This window comes from Chrysochloris asiatica, unplaced genomic scaffold (assembly GCF_000296735.1).
Source record: "Chrysochloris asiatica unplaced genomic scaffold, ChrAsi1.0 scaffold00193, whole genome shotgun sequence".
In the NCBI taxonomy this organism is placed as follows: Eukaryota; Metazoa; Chordata; class Mammalia; order Afrosoricida; family Chrysochloridae; genus Chrysochloris; species Chrysochloris asiatica.
This window is the reverse complement of record NW_006408711.1, coordinates 3,894,362-3,915,058: the sequence shown is the minus strand read 5'-3', so window position 1 is coordinate 3,915,058 and position 20,697 is coordinate 3,894,362. Positions and strand designations below refer to the sequence as shown.

The window sequence follows — 20,697 nt, the reverse complement described above, 5'->3', positions numbered from 1 at the left end:
TTTGCTCTATTTTGAGTTAGTTTTTATGCATGGTATTAGGTATGATGCTGTATTGTTTTATGTGTTCTTATATTAAAGTATATAACAATATGTAAATTATAACTTACTGTTTAAGTGCTCCATGTTGTTTTTAAGGGCCGTCAATTTGGTTCCTACTGATAGCTACTCTGTCTAGGGTTTCTGGGGAGCAGCTGGTGGATTTGAACTGCTGATTTTGCTGTTAGCAGTCCATTGCTTATCCTACAGTGCCACACCAGAAATCCATAGAGTATTTATTTCCTGAAATTAGAGAAAATTTTATTTCTTTTATAGTATCCATCATGATACTAGGTTGTTGTACTTGATTATAATTGATTGAAATAAACTTTTGGATGTACTTTAAATGATCAAAGCGATTGGCTATTGAATTTGCTCATTAGAGGAAATTTCAAGGAGGCTTCAAAGGTTTGTGGAAAAAGGCATGAAAAGATAATGGAATTTCTCCATATATTTTTTTGCAGCTCCCTTGTGTTTCTTCTCTGAATTTAAAAAGTGTATTTTTGTCCACAGAGTGAAGGCAGGAAATGTTCTCTTAAAATTGATCATGATGATGAGCCACATACTTCTAAAAAAGATGAGGTTGATCGAGCTGTGGTACTGTTCAAACCTATGGTATCAGAACTAGTTCATATACATAGGAAATCTCCACTTCCAAGATCTAAGAAGATGGCTACAAATGAAGTAAGTTTATATATAACATGTTTTTCATAATGTAAACTAACTATATTTTAATGAAACAGAAAAGAAAATACAGCTTTCATTATGGAGTTTGGAAACTTAGCAGATTTTTTTGTTGTCAACTTGGACAGTTTTTCAGATAAATTTTTTAAAATACAGAGACAATTAGAAAATACAAAAGTAAGTTAAACTTGGAGCTTTATGAATAATTTTATAACATGAATTGATAGAAATATTCAAAATAATGCCTTTAATAAACTGAGTCACTAATTTTACATGTCACTTCTACTATTATTTAATAAGGAACACTTTTTGTGGGTGTTTTTGGTAAGTTTGATTTAATGGATCAGGAATAAATTTTGGATATTAGTAAAAACAAAAAAAATGGCTAAAGATACTTCAGTAACAACTGTTTTTAGTAACACTGTAGATTAAGGAAAGGTATAGATGTCCACATTCTTAGCCTGACTGCAAAAGTCAACATAATAATAAGGAAATTTGATGATATATTTAAATTTTTATCTTTATATTAAGATCTATAATTAAATAGGTTAGCTGAATTCTTAGTCTCATTAATAGAAGAATATTTAAACAACTCCTTAAATAAATAACATTTGGAGTCCTGGTGTGGCGCTGTGGGTTAATGCCCCAGACTGCAAAGCCATTTGAACTGCAAGGTCAGCGTTCAAGCTCACCAGCTGCCACTCGGAAACCCTATACAGGGTCGCTATGGGTTGGTACTGACTTGATGGCACTTAGTAACAACAAAATATGTTTAAATGAAAAGTTGATTCGTTGGAATGGAACTTGTTAAGTAAATCTTTAGCATCCAAACTTTTTTTATGCTTTAAAGATCTTTATTAAGAATTATCTCTATTCTCTTTAGTAAGGGTGGTGAGATAACCTTTTTTTCTGCCAAAATTTATAATACTATTTGCAGACCACACAAAATTATCAAATTAAAAATTAGCCTGCTATATTTGGTCAAACGTTTAGTTAACTCACTCCTAATGTGATGGCTGGAACTGTGGTTGTCTTGGCAGAGTCAGACCAAATGGCTTTGTGGGTCTTAACACGGCTTGTGGGCTGGATGATCCCCATCCCTGCTCTATAGGATGAGTCTCTCCTAACTGTAATTGAAATTAATGCTTATAAATGTTTTCCTAATGTTCTAAATAAAACTATAAAGCAAGAAATTAACTTTAAAATAGGCAAAGCCATCAACTTCTAAATAGAAAAATATTTTTATTGATATTTAAATATGCTTAAGTCTGAGAGATATAAAATTATCTGCAGTTGATGGGTAAGAATAATGTAAATTATATCCTAGTTAAGGTTTCCTTGAATGTAGTATTTTAAGGTAAATACAAACGAGAATTGTTAACAGTTGTAGAATTATTTGTTCTATTGTACCTTAATTTAAAAGTCATAAATTTTAGGGTTTTTTAGATATCCTTAATTTTAAAAACAAGATATAACATATATTCATATAGTACGTTTTTGTGAGGTGCTGTCGAGTCGATTCCGACCCATAGCGACCCTGTACAGGGTTTCCAAGGAGCAGCTAGACTACCATTTATATGAGGGCAGTGATTCTGATATGTGGTTGAACAAAGCAGTCTGTAATCACATGGTTCAGAATTTCACCATTAAACACCCATCTTGCCTTACAAAAAAACTTACCACTTGGATAGAGCAAATGTACAAATATTAATGAGTCTTTATTTTGTAACTCATCTATATTTACAAAAGCTACAACGAAATCACTGCCTTTTATTAACTCCTAAAATATAGAACACATTTGCAAATCTTTTTCTCATAAATGCTGAAACAGTTGCTTTCGTAAGATTATTTCTATGCCATGATAAACTTTTACTTCCATAAGGTAAATTATTCAAGTAAAACCTTGAAGAATTTTTCCAGCGTGCACCATCTCCATGGATATCAGACGTTTGTACTTCCAAAAGACACACAGAGAAAAAGACAATTTTCTTCATTTTGTGCAAGTAGATTTTACTCTGCCCTCCTTGTCTTAAAACTGAACCTGCCTTAAAACTGAGCCTGCGAACATGGAAAATGAGAATGTTTGCTGCATGTTTTGCAGACTGGTCTCTAAAAATAGTCTCTCGAGGGTATAAATAAGTAGCTTAAAAGTATAAACAAGTACAATTTGAAAATAAGTACAGTTTGAATCCATTTTATGCTTCTCTGGCTGTTTTGTTGTTTTCTTTTTTAATATCTGCTAGATATTCCCCCCTAAGGTTTATACATTGAAATATCTTAAATTCTTTGTACGATTCTTTAGTACTTTAGATTAAAAGATGCAGCTGGCATAGCAGAAAACCTCTCAAACATTTAAAATTAAGTAGAATGCTTACATTTGAGAAAATTTATTAAAATAGAAAATAGCTTAATTTTTTTCAGTTTTAAGATCAACTATTAAGCAGTCTAAATATTTTATATATTTAAGATAGTAAGCTATTTCTTATCATTGTTATCACATATAATTAGGTTTCTAAGTAATTAGTATGAACTTCCCAAATATCAGATTATTTGGCTCCCAAGTTATTGTTTAATAGTCTTAGAAAAATTAATAAGAAAATGCAAACAAACTGTATTTTTTTTTCTTTCTGATCATTTGGCTCTGTTGTATCTAACTTTGCATGCTCTGCTTTTTTTTTTTTTTTTTTTTTTGCCCCTTTTCTCACTTCCAGGAAGAGAGCCCCCTGAGTGTGTCTAGCCCAGAGGGTACTGGTACCTGGCTGCATTATACCAGTGGTGTGGGTACTGGGCGTCGAAGACGCAGATCAGGGGAACAAATCACTTCTTCCCCTGTCTCCCCCAAATCATTGGCTTTCACATCCAGTATTTTTGGCTCATGGCAACAGGTTTTTAAACTTTACTTCATTAAACATTTTTCCTCCCTGCATTCAGAGCAACAAACAGCTCTCTCTGAGGACATCTAATCCCTTGTATTTCATATCAGAGTAAATCCTTCTGTTTTGAAGCAAAGAAATCACTTGCATTGCATGTGTTTTGCATTTTTACTGGGAGAGTTTTAAATCCAAACTTTGAATAACAATACCTTTTGCACTCTGGAACTTTAGCTTGATTAATAAATTTTTTTTTAATGAGATAGAAAATTCTCTCTTTGGCTTAGTTGTCCTTCAAGACTTTCAGAAACAAAATTATTTAATTTGATTGTAAGAAAATTTAATAAATTTTCCATCTGTTATTGAAAAATTAGACTCCACTTGGACTTTGCTGATAATTTTTTTAAATACCAAAAGTTCAGTTTTCTAGTACTAACTAGCAGGATATGTGTATCATTAATCATACTCTTCCTTGCTGTGTTATTTGTAAGCACCTAATTTAAGGAATACATAACAGTATGTCTTCCTTTGATCTGTACAATATTTTAATACTTTCTTTAATATATGTACCCGCCAACAATTTGAATAAATAAAAATTACTTCAGAAGGACTTTCTGTGATGACATTTGGAAACGTAAAATACTGTGGATTTTGTAACAATGGAAGGTCTGCTGTTACACATGACTTTTCTGAGAATTTCAGCAATTTCCTTTTGGAAATATAATGCACTTGATTTTAGGAAAAGGGATTATGGTATCCATTAAGGCTGTCAATATTTAAAGGTTACTCTGATAAAGCCCGTGCATGGATCAGTAATTGTATGGTGATCTCAACAGTCTCTGTCTGTCTATCCTTTTGTTTGTGATTGTTTTTCCCCCTTCAAATACAGGAGCTGTTTAAGAGTGGGCATTTGGCTTCTTTTAAGAGAGAGTGAAATTATATCAATGTATTAATTATTTCTATACATCTGTCTTGTTTCATACATGATGTTTCATTCATAATGCCTGCTTCGTACCCCTTCATTGCAAGGACCTCATATGAAATTGACTCCCTTAGAAGGGGATCTTGCATGATCTTTCATGTTTTATGTATTTCTACTAATATTTATCATACAGCTTATTAACCTTTGTCTGTCTGAAACAGGCTGCATATGAAGTATGGACTTTTAACTTAATTGTACTCTTTTATTTCATTTAATTTGCTTTCCTTGTGCAGGTTGTTTCTGAAAACATTAATTACCTACGCACACCAAGAAATCTTGTGGAACAGAAGCAGAATCCTGTAGGTATGTGGCCAAATGAAAATTTCATCCCATTTTACAGAAATGTAAAAAAACTCTTTAGTGTTTATTATTTATTGTATGTTAATTCAGAAGTCTTGAAATGTGCAACTCAAAATACACAATTAAGTTTCAATAAGATGAAGAAGAAATAATGCCCACTGTATAAATCAATCAAAGACAGCCCAGTTGTTAATGCTGGTTTTTAATCCTGCAATAAAATAAATTGAATGTTTTAATTTCAGAAGGAAAGAAACCATTTTCCAAGTTGATAAAGATGAAAAAATATTATTATATGTAAAAATAAATATTTTACTTTCAAATTAAAGACACGTTTTTAAGTGGGAATATTCCATACCCTATCTGCCTATATTAATTTTCCTTTTGAGCAGCTCTGAAGGAAAACCAAAGCAACCTAATGAAGAATGGCAATGTAACTCTTCATTGACCATAGTTGCTTCTTTACTAATACTCAAAGCATCATTGCAAAAGATGATTCTAAACTCATTTGGTTTTAAGCTTGTGGTTGATAAACTATAAGGTAATGGCACATATTATTTTCTGTATATAATTATTTAAATTTAATAAAAACATAAACAATTAAGTTTATATCATGTATGTGTTATGATCTCTATACCAATTTTATGAACTATGTGTTGATGACTATATACTGAAGGATCTTTCTTAATTATTTAGAAATTATGTTGTTTTTAGTATTACCACACTATCTTTCCATAATTAATATATTCTCCCTCTTTTATAGATATAGTGTACAAATTTATTTTATCTTTATCCAGTTGTGATGTTTGCTTAGGTATAAAGATTTGCTATAATATAAGCATCCGTTTATTTTGGCTGTGTTTCATTGCTAATAATATGTTTCTTTGGGGAAGTGATTTAAGCCTGGATGACCTAAAAGGAATTGTTTACATCTGACTGCCTTAAAAATAAGCAAGCTTTGATTTGTTTTATTTCATAAAAGTGAAATATTCATCATTGTTAATTAAGGACATCAGGAAATATTTTTTATTTACAGACATACATTTTAAAACATTAATATGACTTAATTTGTGCTTGGAACTTTTTCTCCCCCCCCCCCCCCCCCCACAACATGCTCTGCTCTTACAAATTGATTGACAGAATCCCATTTCATCCTAAATTATTTTTTATGTACTGTTTTTTTGTTTTTTAACTTTTAGGGTATATTTTTCTATTTTTTGGGCATATTATTTTTCCTCAAAGATAACATTTTTCTCATTTGTACATATTATGAATGATGATAATGATTAGATGATTACAAGCATTATATTAAAACTGACATTGTTAGCACATTACAAGCATATTGTGAGCCTGCTCAGGGCATTGCCAAAGGCTGCCTTATGTGTGGTAAGAGCCATGTTACTTGCATGCTGCATGAATTCCCAATGTGAATGGAAGAACACCCGTTGTTGTATGTATTTTCTCTAACTCCCATCAGGGTCTCACTGTGCGGGCCTGTTTAGCACCTCGGTGCTCGGGGGTTCTTCAAGTGCACCTAACCTACAGGATTATGCTCGTACTCATCGTAAAAAGCTGACCTCTTCTGGCTGCATAGATGGTATGTGCGCACATGCACACACAGATTCATACACCCACGCACACACTCAGGAGAATGCATAGTTCTCACAGACAAGCCTAAGACCATTGATTAATTCCAATAGAAACTAGCACCGTTTGCTGAAATCAATATTAGTGCTCTCTGTTATCTACAACTTGTACTCGTGTTTCATCAAACATTTCATTATAGTTAGACCTAAAGGACTGTGCAATGTAAAATTTAGAAGTGCATTATGTATATTCCTCTTTTTGATAAGCCATGTTATTAAGAATAAATCTTTTTTGGTCTTTAAAATTTGTGTTCAATTGTTAGCACTAATTTGTATAAATAAAATAAATTGGGTAGAATGTTATAAGTGTATGAAAATTTCATGCTTGGAATATTTGTATAAAAATAAGCTTAAGATGAGAATGTTTTAGAATCCCTAATAAAGGAGATCCTCTTACTATTATTAATATACCTTAAGTTTAATAGTCAGAATGTCATTTTAGACTCAAGGAAGCTTGTCCCTTTTATTAATAGAAATGTTTGTTAGCCCTTTCAGCCTTTAGATTTATTTAAAACTTTTTCTCATATATTCCACAAATAACACTTCAGTCATTACAACATGGATTTACCAGAATTGTCAACTCACCTTTTCTTCTTTTGTATATTTCATTAGGCACATTTTGACTCTATCATCAAACCAGTTTACTTCTTTTAACCAGTATTTGGCTTATTACCCTTTCTCATTATTCCTTCTGCATGTCACCTAATTCTAACCTCCTCATATATTTGTTTTTCTCCTCCTTTTTTTAAGTGTCCCTCTTTTAGTAGCTGTTACAAATTTCAGGTACCTGTTTTTCTCTTTCTTAGACGCCACACGCGGTTCTGCTGTTAAAAGGTTTTCTATCTCATTTGCTCGACACCCAACCAATGGTACGTTTTGCTTTTATTTTAAAAGATACTCCCCTGCTTCATCCCTTTTTTTTTATTTTTTTTTTTAATTTTTCTTTTATTTCAACATGTGGGATAATACAGTATCAAATATCAAGCATTTTTTCTTCCTTAATTTCAATTGGCATACAGTTCAAACTTATTTACCCAAATTATTGATACTGTTTAACTCCCTTTTTCAACCATAATTTACACACTAATTTTACATTACTCATTAGACTTTTTAAATTACCAAACTGCTGATGAGAATTAATACTATATTAACTATAGAAAATTTCTTCTGATTTCTCAAGTGATCAGTCTACACAAATTTTAAAAATACAATTAGAATTCTGTAATTTGTTCTTAATTCTTAATAATTCAAATGTTTTTTTCCTAATTTCTTTTCTGATCACATGATTGTTTTTATTGAGATTTTTCATGAAAATACTGAGCTACCCACATCAAGTAGCCAAATGAGATTCGTCTCTGAGAAGTTCTTGGGAACCAAGAGATGTAGATTTCACTGTGTAGCATCATTTATCCCTTGTTCTTTGTCTAAAGCAAAACCTGAATTGGTCTGGAGCACTCTGAAAACTTCATCCAGTGTTCACTTTGTCCTGGTATGGCAATTTGGTTTGCTGTTGTTGAGCAACCAATTCATTTTTGTAAACATTGCTTTTAAAAAATTCTATTAGGATTCCTAGAAATCCAATTCAGTTTAACTAAATTTCTGAGCTATTATTTATAAACTGAGTTGTGTTATCATAGCTGCTTATAAAGAAAGCGTGATCTTGTGGGGCAATTGGGAGATTTTACTGATCTCTTTTAAGTAATCCAAGATCAAAGAATTAAAAAGAAAACATACAGATTTCTAGTTTTTATTTAGAAAGGAGATACTTTTATTCCTGGACCTTGTTTCTTTTTACTAACTGTAAATATATCTTTCCAAAACCTTTTATGAGCTGAAGGATTAAACACAAGTTTATGGTCATTTCCCCACTCTGGATTCATCTTTTAATTGCAAATCTAAATTACAGTGCTCTAAATACTTCTTGAGGACTCCTGGTGTGGCACTATAAGATCAGCACTGGACTGTGAACCACAAGGATGGCAGTTCAAAACCACTAGCTGCTCCCTGGAAACCCCTTACAGGGTTGCTATGAGTCGGAACCGACTCACCAGCACTTAATGACAATAGCAGCAATATGCTTGAAGATGGTGTAAGAAGATCTCAGTCTGAACAAGTGAAAATTTAGCCTTAAATTTAGTGTGATGCTCCTCCATTGTAGCTATTTAAATGCCACTTTTCCCAAGAAAACGTTTCTTCCTTGCTACAGCTACAACTTCTAAAGAAAACAAACGTGTAAACCACTTTGAAGAAAACAAAAATCATGGCAAAAACAGAAGTCACAAAATTATAAGAGATATTGCAAGCTTTTTTCTATACAGAATGCTTATGTGCTTATAGCAATATTGTAAGTTTAATCTAGAAGAAGTCAGTTTTTCACAGAATAAAATAAAATACTTTCATTAAATTTAACAGAACACAGAAAAAAAATTTATATTACTCTGATTTAAACTTTGTTTTTTAAAAAAAATGGAATTTGTATACCTCACACGGCTTAATGCATGTAAGATGCATTCCTTTCAACTCTAGAAATAATTTCTTTTGAGTTTTCCAGATTTAAAACTGTTTCTTTTCTTTCTTTTTTTTAATGCTGTGTTGTTGTATTTGTCCAATGAATTGTTATTTGAATCTTCCTTTCACGTTTTATTTCCCCTACTTTCATGTTATTTCCATCTTTAACTTATATCATGGACTTACCCCCTCCCTTCATCTTTAGTTCAAGGAACATGGTGAAACAAGTATCTTCTGACAGTGCTTTACCTTATTTTCTGGGCCTCTGTGCAGAACACCTACACCTCTATAGGTGCTGGTCCGTTTCCTCTGTGGAATTTCTAGGTTCCAGTGGTATGTTTTTTTGGCTTTTAAACATGACAGCAAGGTGCCTTTTTAAATTGCTGCGCTAACCCTTTCATTGTGCAATAAAAACACAGTTTACTAAAGATTAATGGGGAAAAAATGCAGTCCAGAGGAACTGACTTACGATGTCGTTTAACAGGCAAATAAAGAAAAAGAATTGCTACCAAAAGACATAAATATTCTAGGGAAATAGAAGAAAGACATTGTTAAGTTTAGTATAATGCAAAGAAAGGGTTTGCGCTTATTTGCATGAAGATCATATTTAAAAAAAAAGTGTGCCGAGCCTAATTTCTTTAGTGCTTCACTTTTAGGTGCTTTAGCTGCTGTTATGGTGTTATAGTGGGTTTTTTGTTTTGTTTTGTTTTTAAGTATTTGTAATGGTTGTCATGTTTTGTTTTTGTATCTGAAAATCAAATGCATTAGCTTTATAAAGTCTTTTAGCAATTTTTATAGGAAAATTAGATTTCCTTCTAACCAAATAATTGACCTTTTCCAACTACAAATTAGGCAATTCTTGGTTGGGTTAGTGTTCCTTCCAAAATTAAATACAAGTTTATGATCATTTCCAACCTCTGGATTCATTCTTAGTTTGCACATCAGAAACACTACAAATGAGTGACTTTAGCAAGCAGAAATTTATTTTCTCACAGTTTAGGAAGCTAGAAGTTCAAATTCAGTGTGCCACTTCTAGGGGAAGGCTGTTTCTCTGATAGGTCTGGAGGAAGATCCTTGTCTCTTCCAACTTCTGGTAACTGGTTCCTTAAAAGTCCTCATGTGTCTTGACATCTATCTTACCCCATTTCTGCTCACTTGCTTGCTTGTTTAATCTCTTTTATATTTCAAAAGAGATTACTGAAAGTACACCCTACACTAATCTTATCATTAACGAAACAAAGAGAACTCATTCCCAAATGGAACTATAACCAAAGGCATAGAGATTAGGATTTGCAACACATATAGCAGGGCTTCAAAAGGTTCCTGGAAGAATGGATTTAAAAGAGAATGGAATTTTTCACCAACTTTTTGAAGTCACCTCATATTTTGGGAGTACATAATTCAATTCATATCATCAGGTCAACATTGAAATGGACACATGCCTCTTGAAATAGAATTTTGCTATTTGGCTGAATTAATTTTTACTTTTAAATTAGTGATATTAGATTTCACATAAAACTTTAAGTATTCTAAATATTCCTTTGGAGGACAATTAGTTTGAGCTTTTGAAAGAATTGATGCAATAAAAACCTTGTTGTTTTTAACAGTATATGAAAGCAATTTTAAAAGCTATTCAATTGGATAAACTTTAAAATAACCCATATTCTATTTGCTTTAAGAAAATAAGCTGTTGTTTTTAGGTGCTTTTGTTTCACTGATGGTATTGAAACATATCTGCATGGTTGTTCATGACATTTTTGTATTTCTGTGTCATTGTTGAGTATGAATGTCCTTGTATTTTGTATTGCTTTCTATTTGGTTTAACTTTACTCAACTAGTAATTTCTAATAATAGAATTATTGTATAGGTAAAATATGTTTTGGAATTTTAATTCCAGCATTAGTGAATGAATGTTTTGGGTTCACACCACCAAGTATTTTGGGCCATGGCATGCCTAGAAGCATCTTTTAAATCGCTCTCCATAAATAATTACAGAATTGGTTTTCAACAAGAAGCTACCTTTAGCATTCTGACATACGGGACAAATTATGGCATCAGCTGAATAAGACATAACTTGGAAAAGATTTTAAAACTTTAAAGTTGTATTTTTTTTGTTTTTTTTTTCCCCAGGTTTTTCCTTCAGATACTATTCTAAGATTTTGCTAAAATAGGGAATGAAATCATGTGCATGCTGTACTTAGATATGTACATGTGTACATTTAAAATGAAATCTTTGTCCCATCTTGTTCCAACTCCATATTGCATAGTATTTGGTGTCATGACGTCAGAGATCCTTTGTTTGCATGTTTGAAAAGACCTAAACTGTTTATTTGTAAGCAACGGTCTTCTTCCACTTTAATTAATGTCTTTTTTTTTTAATATCCAAATTACTTTTATTGTTTTTTTTGTTTTGTTTCCCCCCCTCCCCCCAACCAGGCTTTGAATTGTATTCCATGGTTCCATCTATTTGTCCTCTAGAAACTCTTCACAATGCCCTGTCTTTAAAGCAGGTGGATGAATTCCTTGCTTCCATTGCTTCTCCATCAAGTGAAGTGCCACGGAAGACACCTGAAATTTGTAGGAAAAGTTACCTTCATTATTATTATTTAATTGTTATATAATAAATGTTAACCGAATGTAATGAAAATTATAAAATCAAGTAGTAGTAATGAATAAAATTTCAGGAGGGAAAGGGGTGTGAAGGGACAGTACTAGTAATTCTCTGGTGTAATATATAATGTACCACTTATCTTGACCCCCTCCCCCCAAAAAAAAAAATTCATTATTCTTACAAAGAAAAAAAATCCTGGGCCCAGCAACAGAAGTTAGCAAAATATAGAGTCATGGAATTTTTTTTAAACCATTTTTGCTGAAATTCTCACATTCCTGTGTTATAATCACTTTGCAATAAACTTTAAAAGTCATAAAATATCAGTCTCTACGAACTCACACATACACACATGCCCATCATTTCATTACTTTCGGTAAGTAATTATATTGGTTTAGAAGGAACTGTTGACTAATGCAATATTTTTTCAAATTGTATACCTCAGAAAAATATTCTATGGAAGTTAGTTCATTTTTGTGAAGAAAGGAGTATCATTGCTAAATAAGTTTTGGAAACTTTATTTTACCCCATTTCCCTTTAGAGAGTTATAGTTGCAATAGCATATGGAAGTTCTTCTGTGAAGGAAGCTGTATAACTCAGATTTTCCAGAGCTAATCTTTTTTCAAAAAAACAAACAAAACACTATTTGGTAGTGCATTTAATCATGTGGCAATATTTTGAGAAACATCATTTTGGGAAATGTCTGGGACTACCTTTTGGTAGTGGTAAAAAGTCAGCTGCCAATGATTGTTTTCAGTTTTGTAAGATCCTTTATTATGTTGAAATTTCTAGTTTGGGATGCCTTAGTTTTAAGAGGGAGTGATCTGCTTAGAGTTAAGACTCGTTAGTCCCAGAAATATGTTAGAAAAGCTACAAACTTTCTTTGAACACCACTTTTCATTTTGTAAGGTTCTATAAATAGGTTCTATAAATATACTTAAAATGATATTGAAGTTGTTAGAATGAAAGGTATTTTTATGCCTTTCTGGTTATTTTCCTCTACCCTTGTTGGAGCCATTATATTGTATACTCTAGAAAGCACTATTCACATTATATTTTATACAAATGGTACCCCCCACCCCGCGAATATTTGCAGTATCGTGGACTTTACCTTCTCTTCCACTTAGTGTATTAGAAGAGGTCAACTTTCATTCATTAGCAGAAATGATTATTGGAGAGGTATCATAATGTGAATGTTCTAAAATATTTTATTTTAGGAATGGCTTTGAGAAGTATGTTTTAATTTGAAAATTTGAATATGAATAGGTCTGATTCTTTATAATTTGGGTTTACCTTTTTAAAAAATAACTAGTAACACTCCACGTGAAATAGCTTCTCTAAGCTGTAAAGTCGAAGTCAGTAAGTTGAAGGGTGTTCACCTCCTTTTATATTCTCTGTAACCTGATAAAACTAACATTGCTCCTTATCAGAATGTAGTAGAGAACCAGAATAAATTCTGGTTTACCCCTATTTATAATTGACACTTCAGTTCTTCTTCAAATAGGGAATTGAAATTTTAAAATAGAGAGTAAAGAAAGATTCTAGCTATTAAGTAAGAACTTGAGGTAGATAATCATACTATTTCAAAGATTTGCAATGAATACCTTAGAAGTATTGCATCATTAATGACACCTATTTCTTTTGAAAAGAAAATATGTGGCATATTTTAAAAAATAATTACAAACCATATAAAAGATAGTAATTTTAAACCTCATATTGTGGTTAATGAGTTTAGTTCATCAAACTATATTAATGCGCCCAAGAGTATTAGATTCCCTTTCTACTTGTTCTAATTAGTTTTTCTGTATATCATGAATACAAATTGTACCCTAATCCCGCTAGCTTTCTTAAAATTTCATACCCTTAGTTTTTAGGAAACTGGATAAGAAAATGAATATAGTTAATGAAATTAATAAAATTTGATAAAACTTTAGTGATAAATTAGTTCAGTGGTCTTCAAACTGTGTTCTGAGAACCTCCAGAAGTTCCACAGGAAGAGAAGGATGCTGAATATTTAGGGTTTACTTTTTCTGTGTTACTTCAATCAGAATATCTCTGCTTTGATCCATTTTATTTAAGGTTTATTTGAGAAAAGTTCACTGTATATAGGGAAAAAACTGAGAAAGACACAGTTGAGGAAATCAACTAGTTGGTGGTCAAATGTTACTAAAATCTAATATTAGAGAAAGGTACTAAGCCTTCTGTTGTTGTTAAGTGCTGAAGAGTTGGTTCCAACTCATAGGGACCTTGTATAGTGTTTCTAAGGAGTAGCTGTTGGGTTTGTACTGTGGACCTTTTGGCTCACAGTCCAGTGCTGATCCTACAGCACCATGCCAAGAGTTCTAAAACTTTCTAAATGTTCATTCTTTAGAATATTAAAATAGGGTGCCAATCATGATTGTAGTATCTGGCCTATTCTCTGCTGGAGGACCCAATGATAAATATTACTCCAGGTTTTCTTTTTCAGTCTTTCCTTGTTCAGTCTACCTTGTTTAACAGAAAATTTATTTAAAATTCTCTTTCATAAAGATAAATCTCAGTTGTGTCATATAGAAAGACAATCTGATTTATTTAGTTACTTATAATCTAGTTACTCTATTCTTAAATATAGTTTAGAAAATTGTTGTGTTTGTAGATGAATCATTTATAGGTTTTTGCTTGATAACTTTTAAAAAACAATACAAAACAATTTAAGACCCTTTCTCTTAAAAATTAGTAACTCTCATACCAGACAATAAAACTATGTCATCAACTTTCTGCCATCCCTTAACAATTGTTTCTAACTGGGCAGGATAAAATTAAGTCTGTTTGCTCTATTCTTGTTTGCAATTTTTTGGTAGGTATATACTATTGAAATGTTTACTGTTCACAATATAAGCAGTACCTGTTTAGTTAAGGAAATGAGAGAATTGTCTTTTTAAAGGAATGGTGGTTTTGCTGAATTTACTCTGCAAACCTTGCCTCCTCAAATTCTTACTGTTACTGTGTTTATTCTTAAAGTCACTAAATATAAGAAAATTTTCATAAGTATTAAGATAGAAGGAAATGATTGAATCACCATGCTTATTTTCTTTCAGCCTCTACTGCTACACGTTCTAGTCCAGTAGTAAGAAGAAAAGTATCTTTAAATACATACACACCTGCAAAGATCCTCCCAATGCCATCAGCTGCCTTAAAGAGTACCAAAGCAAGCAGCAAACTAGGTTAGCAGGGGGTATGGGTTTGTGGCTTCTGCAACAATTAGAGGAGTAATCTTAGCTAGCTTTTTAATTGCAAAATCTGTTCTTAAACCACAGTTTTTATATCTTAAGCATGTTTCTAAATTTAGCCTTTTATTTTTGTGGGTAAAACCCTGTTGGCACAGTAGTGAAGTGCTTGCCTGTTAACGTAAAGTTGATGGTTCAAATCTACTAGCCGCTCCATGGGAGAAAGCTATGACAGTCTGTTTCTGTAAAGTTGTACAGCCTTAAAAACCCTATGGAGCAGTTCTACGGTGTCCCATAAGGTATCTGATTCAGAACTGACGATATGGTAATGGGTTTTTGTGGAATTTTTTTGGAGGTAGGGAAGGGTAGGATCATTACACTCCCCATAATGTAATGATCCTTAAACCAAAAAAAAAGACAAACCCACTATTTGTGGAGTTGATTCACACTCATCATGACCCTATAGGGCAGAATTGAACTACCCCATAGGGCTATTAATCTTTAGGGAAGCAAACTACCATATCTTTCTCCTGTGGAATCCTAAGGGCTAAAATTTGTTATAGTCTGTTATGTATATCAGAACTCCTGGTATGATACTATAAGATCAGCACGGGATTGCAAACCCACCAGCTACTCCTCAGAAAACTTATACATGTTCACTGTGAGTTGTAACAAACTCAATGGCACAATAACAACAGCATTATATACATTAGGAGTTGTGGTGGCATAAAAATAACTAACAATAACAACAGCATTATATATATTAGGCGTTCTGGTAGCATAGTGGGTTATGCGTTGGGCTGCTAACCTCAGGTCAGCAGGTCAGTTACTCAGCAGGAAAAAGATGAAGCTTTTTGCTCCATAAAGATTTACAGCCTCAGAACCCATACGTAGGGTCGCTTGAGAACCACTCGAAGGCACACGACTACCACCTTATATGTATTATTTCATCCTCACACTTCAAATTGGTATGCAAATGTATGTTCTCTATTTGCTTTTCTATTGAGCCTGAGAAGTCATTTTAATCATTTTTTCTGTTTACTTTTGGTTTTTAATTTTTCCACTCTCAGGTGTTGATTTATTGTTGTTGTTAAGTGCCATTGAGCCGGATTCGACTCATAGCAACTCTGTATAGGGTTTCTAAGTAGAGTCTGGTGTGTTTGAACCACAGACCCTCTGGTTAGTATCCCAGTGCTTAGCTTTCAACAAATTCAGCTCCCAGACCATACCCAATCCTTTCCATGCTGGTACATTTATATTATTATAAAAGCAAGAATTTCTATGACAATGTTATGCATTAATATAGTTCTACCAGATTACCAGGCCTTACAAGTCAGGGCTAGTGTTTTAAATAGATTGGAACATTGTACATTCTAAATAATCAATATTTAAAACCACATACAAGTGAATACATATCTTAAATAAATGAACAATGGAACAAAATAATGGTTTAGTCCTATATTATCCTTATGATTAATTGCAAGTTGAAACTATTGTGATCCATAGGTTTTTATGGATTGATTTTTAGAAGTAGAGCACCAGGCCTTTCTTCCTAGTCTGAGTCTGGAAACACCACTGAAACCTGTTTAAAATCATAGCAACGCACAAGCCTCCACTGACAGACAGGTGTTGGCTGTGAATGAGTGCATTGGCTGAAAATCAAATCTGGCTCTTCTGTGCAGAAGTCGAGGATTGTACCAAGAACCACCAATGCCCCTAATTTCTCTATACAACTTTAGAATTGCCTTTTTCTCCCTTTAATTCTATTGATCTTTGCTTTGTGTGTTTTGAATTTCTGGAATTAGGTACATCCATATTTGGGTATGGTATGTCTTCCTAAAGGATTAGCCCATTTATAATCATGAAATTTTCCTCTTGATTTCCAGTAATACTTTGTTTAAAACTTTTTTTTTTTAATCTCATGTGACTATAGCTACTCAAGCTTTCTTGTACTTTTTGTATGCACAGTGTATTTTTTTCCATCCATTTAATTTTAACCAATCTACCTTTATATTTCAAAAGAAAGATGAGACTTTCATGTTCCTGCAAAGACTTAAAGTCTTAGAATTCCTCACCAAGTTCACTCTGAGTCAGAACCGACTCGACGTCACTTAACAACAACAAATGTTTATATTTACAGTGGATTTTCTTGTAGACAGCATATATTTGGGTTTTTGCTTTTACCCTTTCTAGAAATATACATTATATTTATGGAATATTTAGTCCACTAATATTTAATGTAATTATTGATATAGTTGGCTTAGATTTAGTATTAGCTATTGTATTACTTTTCTGTTTGTTCTTTCTGGTTATTTCTTTGTAGCCTTTTTTTTTTTTTTTTTTGTATTATTTCAGTCAGTTTTGGGATTTCATCTATTGACCTTTTGACATATTTCTTTGCATTGTTGTTTAAGTGGCTACTCTAAATGTTCAATATACAGGTTTACGTCATTTTATTACACTTCACTCCATTGTGCTTCAGTGATACCAGTGTTTTTTACAAATTGAAGTTTCAACAACCCTGCATCGAGCAAGTCTATTAGTGGTTTTTTTTTTTTTTTTTTCAACAGCATGTGTCACATTTTTGTAATTTTCGCAGTATATCAAACCTTTTATAATGTTATTGCACATGCATTGGACCTGTGTTTTTGCACATGTGAACCACAAGGTCATTGGTTCAAACCCACCAACCGCTCTTCAGAAACTCGATACAGGGTCACTCTGAGTCGGAACTGACTCAGTGGCCCTTAACAGCACCAACAATATAGTGCAAACATAATTTTATATGCACTGTAAAGTGCTGTCAGGATGGTTCTAACTCATAGCAAAACTGTATAGGGTTTTTGAGGAGTGTCTGATGGGTTTGAACCACCAAACTTGCAGTTCAAATTGACCTTGTGATCCAGTGTTTATCCTACAGAGTCACACCAGGATGCCTTATGTGCACTATTAAACCAAAATATTTTCGTGACTTACTTTAGTGTGATACTCACTTTATTGTACTGGTCTGGAACCAAATTTATTTCAGAGTTATGCCTGTACTTTCTATCACTTTCAAGTAAAATGTAGAAACTTTGCAACCGTATAGAAACTAAGGTCTCTTAGGACTGCTTGGGAAGTTCTAAGTACAAACCATTTGCACTCAAGGTTCAAACCCACCAGCTGCTTTTCAGAAACCCTATACAAGGTTGCTATGATCAGAAATAAACTCAGTAGGACTTAACAACAGCAACAGCACTCACCTAATGATTGGCAGTTAGAACCAACCCTTGTTGCCACAGAATTTGGGGTTTATAGACAATGGCAATGAGGTATGGACAGCTTGAAGCTTGCTCTGCTCATGACATAAATTTAATCAGGTTTATACAAATAATTAGGAGCTCTCCCTTTCTGGGATTTCTCACCTCACTGCCCAACAGCCTTAGTTACTCTAATCCTTGTCTTTTGGGTTTTCAAGCCAAGAATCCCGTTAAAATCAAACCCATTGTCATCGAGTGAGTTCTGACTCATGTAGGTGGTTTTGAAGCTCCAATCTTACCTCAAGTCACTAATGTTTTGGAACTTTAACCATTCCACATGGTACAGACTAGGGCCTTTCCTCAGGTTAAAAGCTATAATTATTTTTTTAAGGAGTAGGTTAAGGTTCATCCTGCATCCTTTTTCAAAGTGGCAGTTCTTCTCCAATACCTGCCTACTTTTGTTCATTCTTTGGTGTCCTCAGATAGTTGTTTTTCATATTTTGTGTTGAGTTTGTACTTGTTGTCTGTGAGAGTTTGATAGGACCCATGTATACCAGAAATGCAACTCCACTTAGAGTAGCTTTTTGATAACTCAGTAGGCCTTATTGCTGGTTTAGATAAGGAAGGATGAGTCCTAAGTCAAGAATGGTTACTAGTTTTCCAACTATGTAGCTTTTTAGATTATGGAGGAACCAGTCCGTGGAGAAAGGACATCATGCTTGGCAAAGTGGAGAGTTAGCGAAAAAGAGGAAGACTCCCCAATCCAACGAGATAGATTGACACAGTGGCAGCAATAATAGATTCACATATAACAACAATTGTGAGGGTGGCTCAGGACCAGGCAGTGTTTTGCTCTGTTGTGCAGAGGGTTGCCATGAGTCAAAACTGACTTGATGACATCAAACAACAACAGCAGCTTTTTAGACAGTGGTAGTAGAAGATATAGGAGAAAGTAGAAGTTTTCAGAGAAAATTATGAGTTCAGTTTTTAACAGGTTATGGTTACGTTTCCGTATCTATGTAGAGAATTTCAAAAGGAAGTTTGAGCTAAGGGAAAAGGCCTGGGCCAGAAGTATAAATTTGAAGGTCAATTTTGATGGTGATGGTGGTGGTAGTTGTGTGCCATGAAGCTGGTTCCCTCTCACAGACATTTTGTGTATAGGGTTTTTAATCTTTCCGGGAACAGAAAGCCTCATCTTTTTCCCATGGAGTGACTGGTAGATTTGAACTGCTAATCTCACAGTTAACAGCCCAACTTGTAATCCACTGCACTACTAGGGCTCCTTTAGCACAATGAGTAGTAATTTAAAAAATATATAAGATTGAATTTATTTCCTAGGAAGAAGAGTGAATGGTAATGTCAAGAGAAATTTGTGTTTTGTACACAGCACATTGATATTGCTTTCCTGTATTGGTGTTGAATTCTAAAAAGTAAAGGTTAAAATGTTAATGTATAATTATATATAGGTATTTTGTCATCTAGCAATATTATTTGAACATAGATTAATTGTGTGTGCAAGTCTAAACAATGGTTTTTCTTGTTTTTTCTTTTTTTGTATAGCTACCAGTGGACCTTCTAATGCAGTTGCTCCTAGTATCTCATCTCGGAAAAAAAACGTAATTAAAACAGAAGTGCATGAACACAAGAAAAACACTGGGAAGAAGAAATCTTAATAGAAACTAGAACTTCTTATACCAATGAAAATCACATGTTAAATAGAAAAAGATAGGTAATCAGCTTTCACTGAAAAATGTTAAAGCAAGTAATTTATGCTTCTTTTTATACATCTCTGTATTCACTTAAAGATGTTTTAAATCTAGATGATTTATATATTCAGGTAAGGAACTTATGTGATGATCTAGAAACATTTAAAACCATGTTTATTAGCATTTTATGCAAAGCAATGCTTACATTTAGAAAACTCTGCTGTTCTTAGTATCATGTTTACCATGTACCTTTGGAAAAGAAATGGAACAAATGCTAGCTGGCCTGTGCCAGTATCACACCAGTGATGCTAATTACTGATGGATCTGATGAGGTGGCATCCGGCTATAAAAACCTTTAACTGAAATTGAAATTTGCCAAAATTTCATACTAGGAACATTTTTTTAAAGTGCATTTCCAAAGAGATTTTACTGATCATTTAAACTAGAAGCTTTTTTCTCAGTTGTTAAAGTGGCATATATACTGTAATATTTAAGAACTGGAGTATTGGTATATGGGATATTTTTTCGATCTGTGCTTAAATATTTTACTTTATGTTATTTAAAATATTACGTTTACAGTTGGAATAACTACACATTTATGCACATGATTTTATATGTTAATTAGTAGAAAATATTTTCTTTATACATTTCCTTACCGTAAGTGGTGCTTTTGTTTATAAGGACAATTTTGTTTCATGTATCAACAAGAATAGCACCTTTTGAGTTTCTTTTTAAGAGATATAGTTGACAAATTTGTTATTACACTTATTTCAGAGTGCTTTTTAGATCTGAGGGACTCTGTTAAAAATTGTAAACCATCAATGTCAGAAGAATATCTGAATTCTGTAAACTTAGATATAGTGTGTATATCTAAGTTTATCATTTCCATTTTTATCTGTTCAGTATCAGTAGATC

General features: G+C 32.9%; 1 protein-coding gene across 2 annotated transcripts in view; it reads left to right on the top strand.

Moving 5' to 3' along the window:
* The window catches only part of PPIP5K2 (diphosphoinositol pentakisphosphate kinase 2), a 90,820-nt gene extending 71,031 nt beyond the window's left edge, over positions 1-19,789 (top strand). Inside the window, exons 23-30 of one of the 2 annotated variants that reach the window (XM_006872311.1) lie at positions 550-720; positions 3,432-3,605; positions 4,806-4,875; positions 6,347-6,466; positions 7,322-7,384; positions 11,460-11,600; positions 14,709-14,834; positions 19,637-19,789. In XM_006872311.1, the coding sequence (XP_006872373.1) occupies positions 550-720; positions 3,432-3,605; positions 4,806-4,875; positions 6,347-6,466; positions 7,322-7,384; positions 11,460-11,600; positions 14,709-14,834; positions 19,637-19,749 (978 nt within the window). In that variant the 3' untranslated portion in view covers positions 19,750-19,789. The remainder of the gene's footprint in view (positions 1-549; positions 721-3,431; positions 3,606-4,805; positions 4,876-6,346; positions 6,467-7,321; positions 7,385-11,459; positions 11,601-14,708; positions 14,835-19,636) is intronic. The other variant, XM_006872312.1, reaches the window with a different exon arrangement.
* Positions 19,790-20,697: the final 908 nt, after the last annotated feature.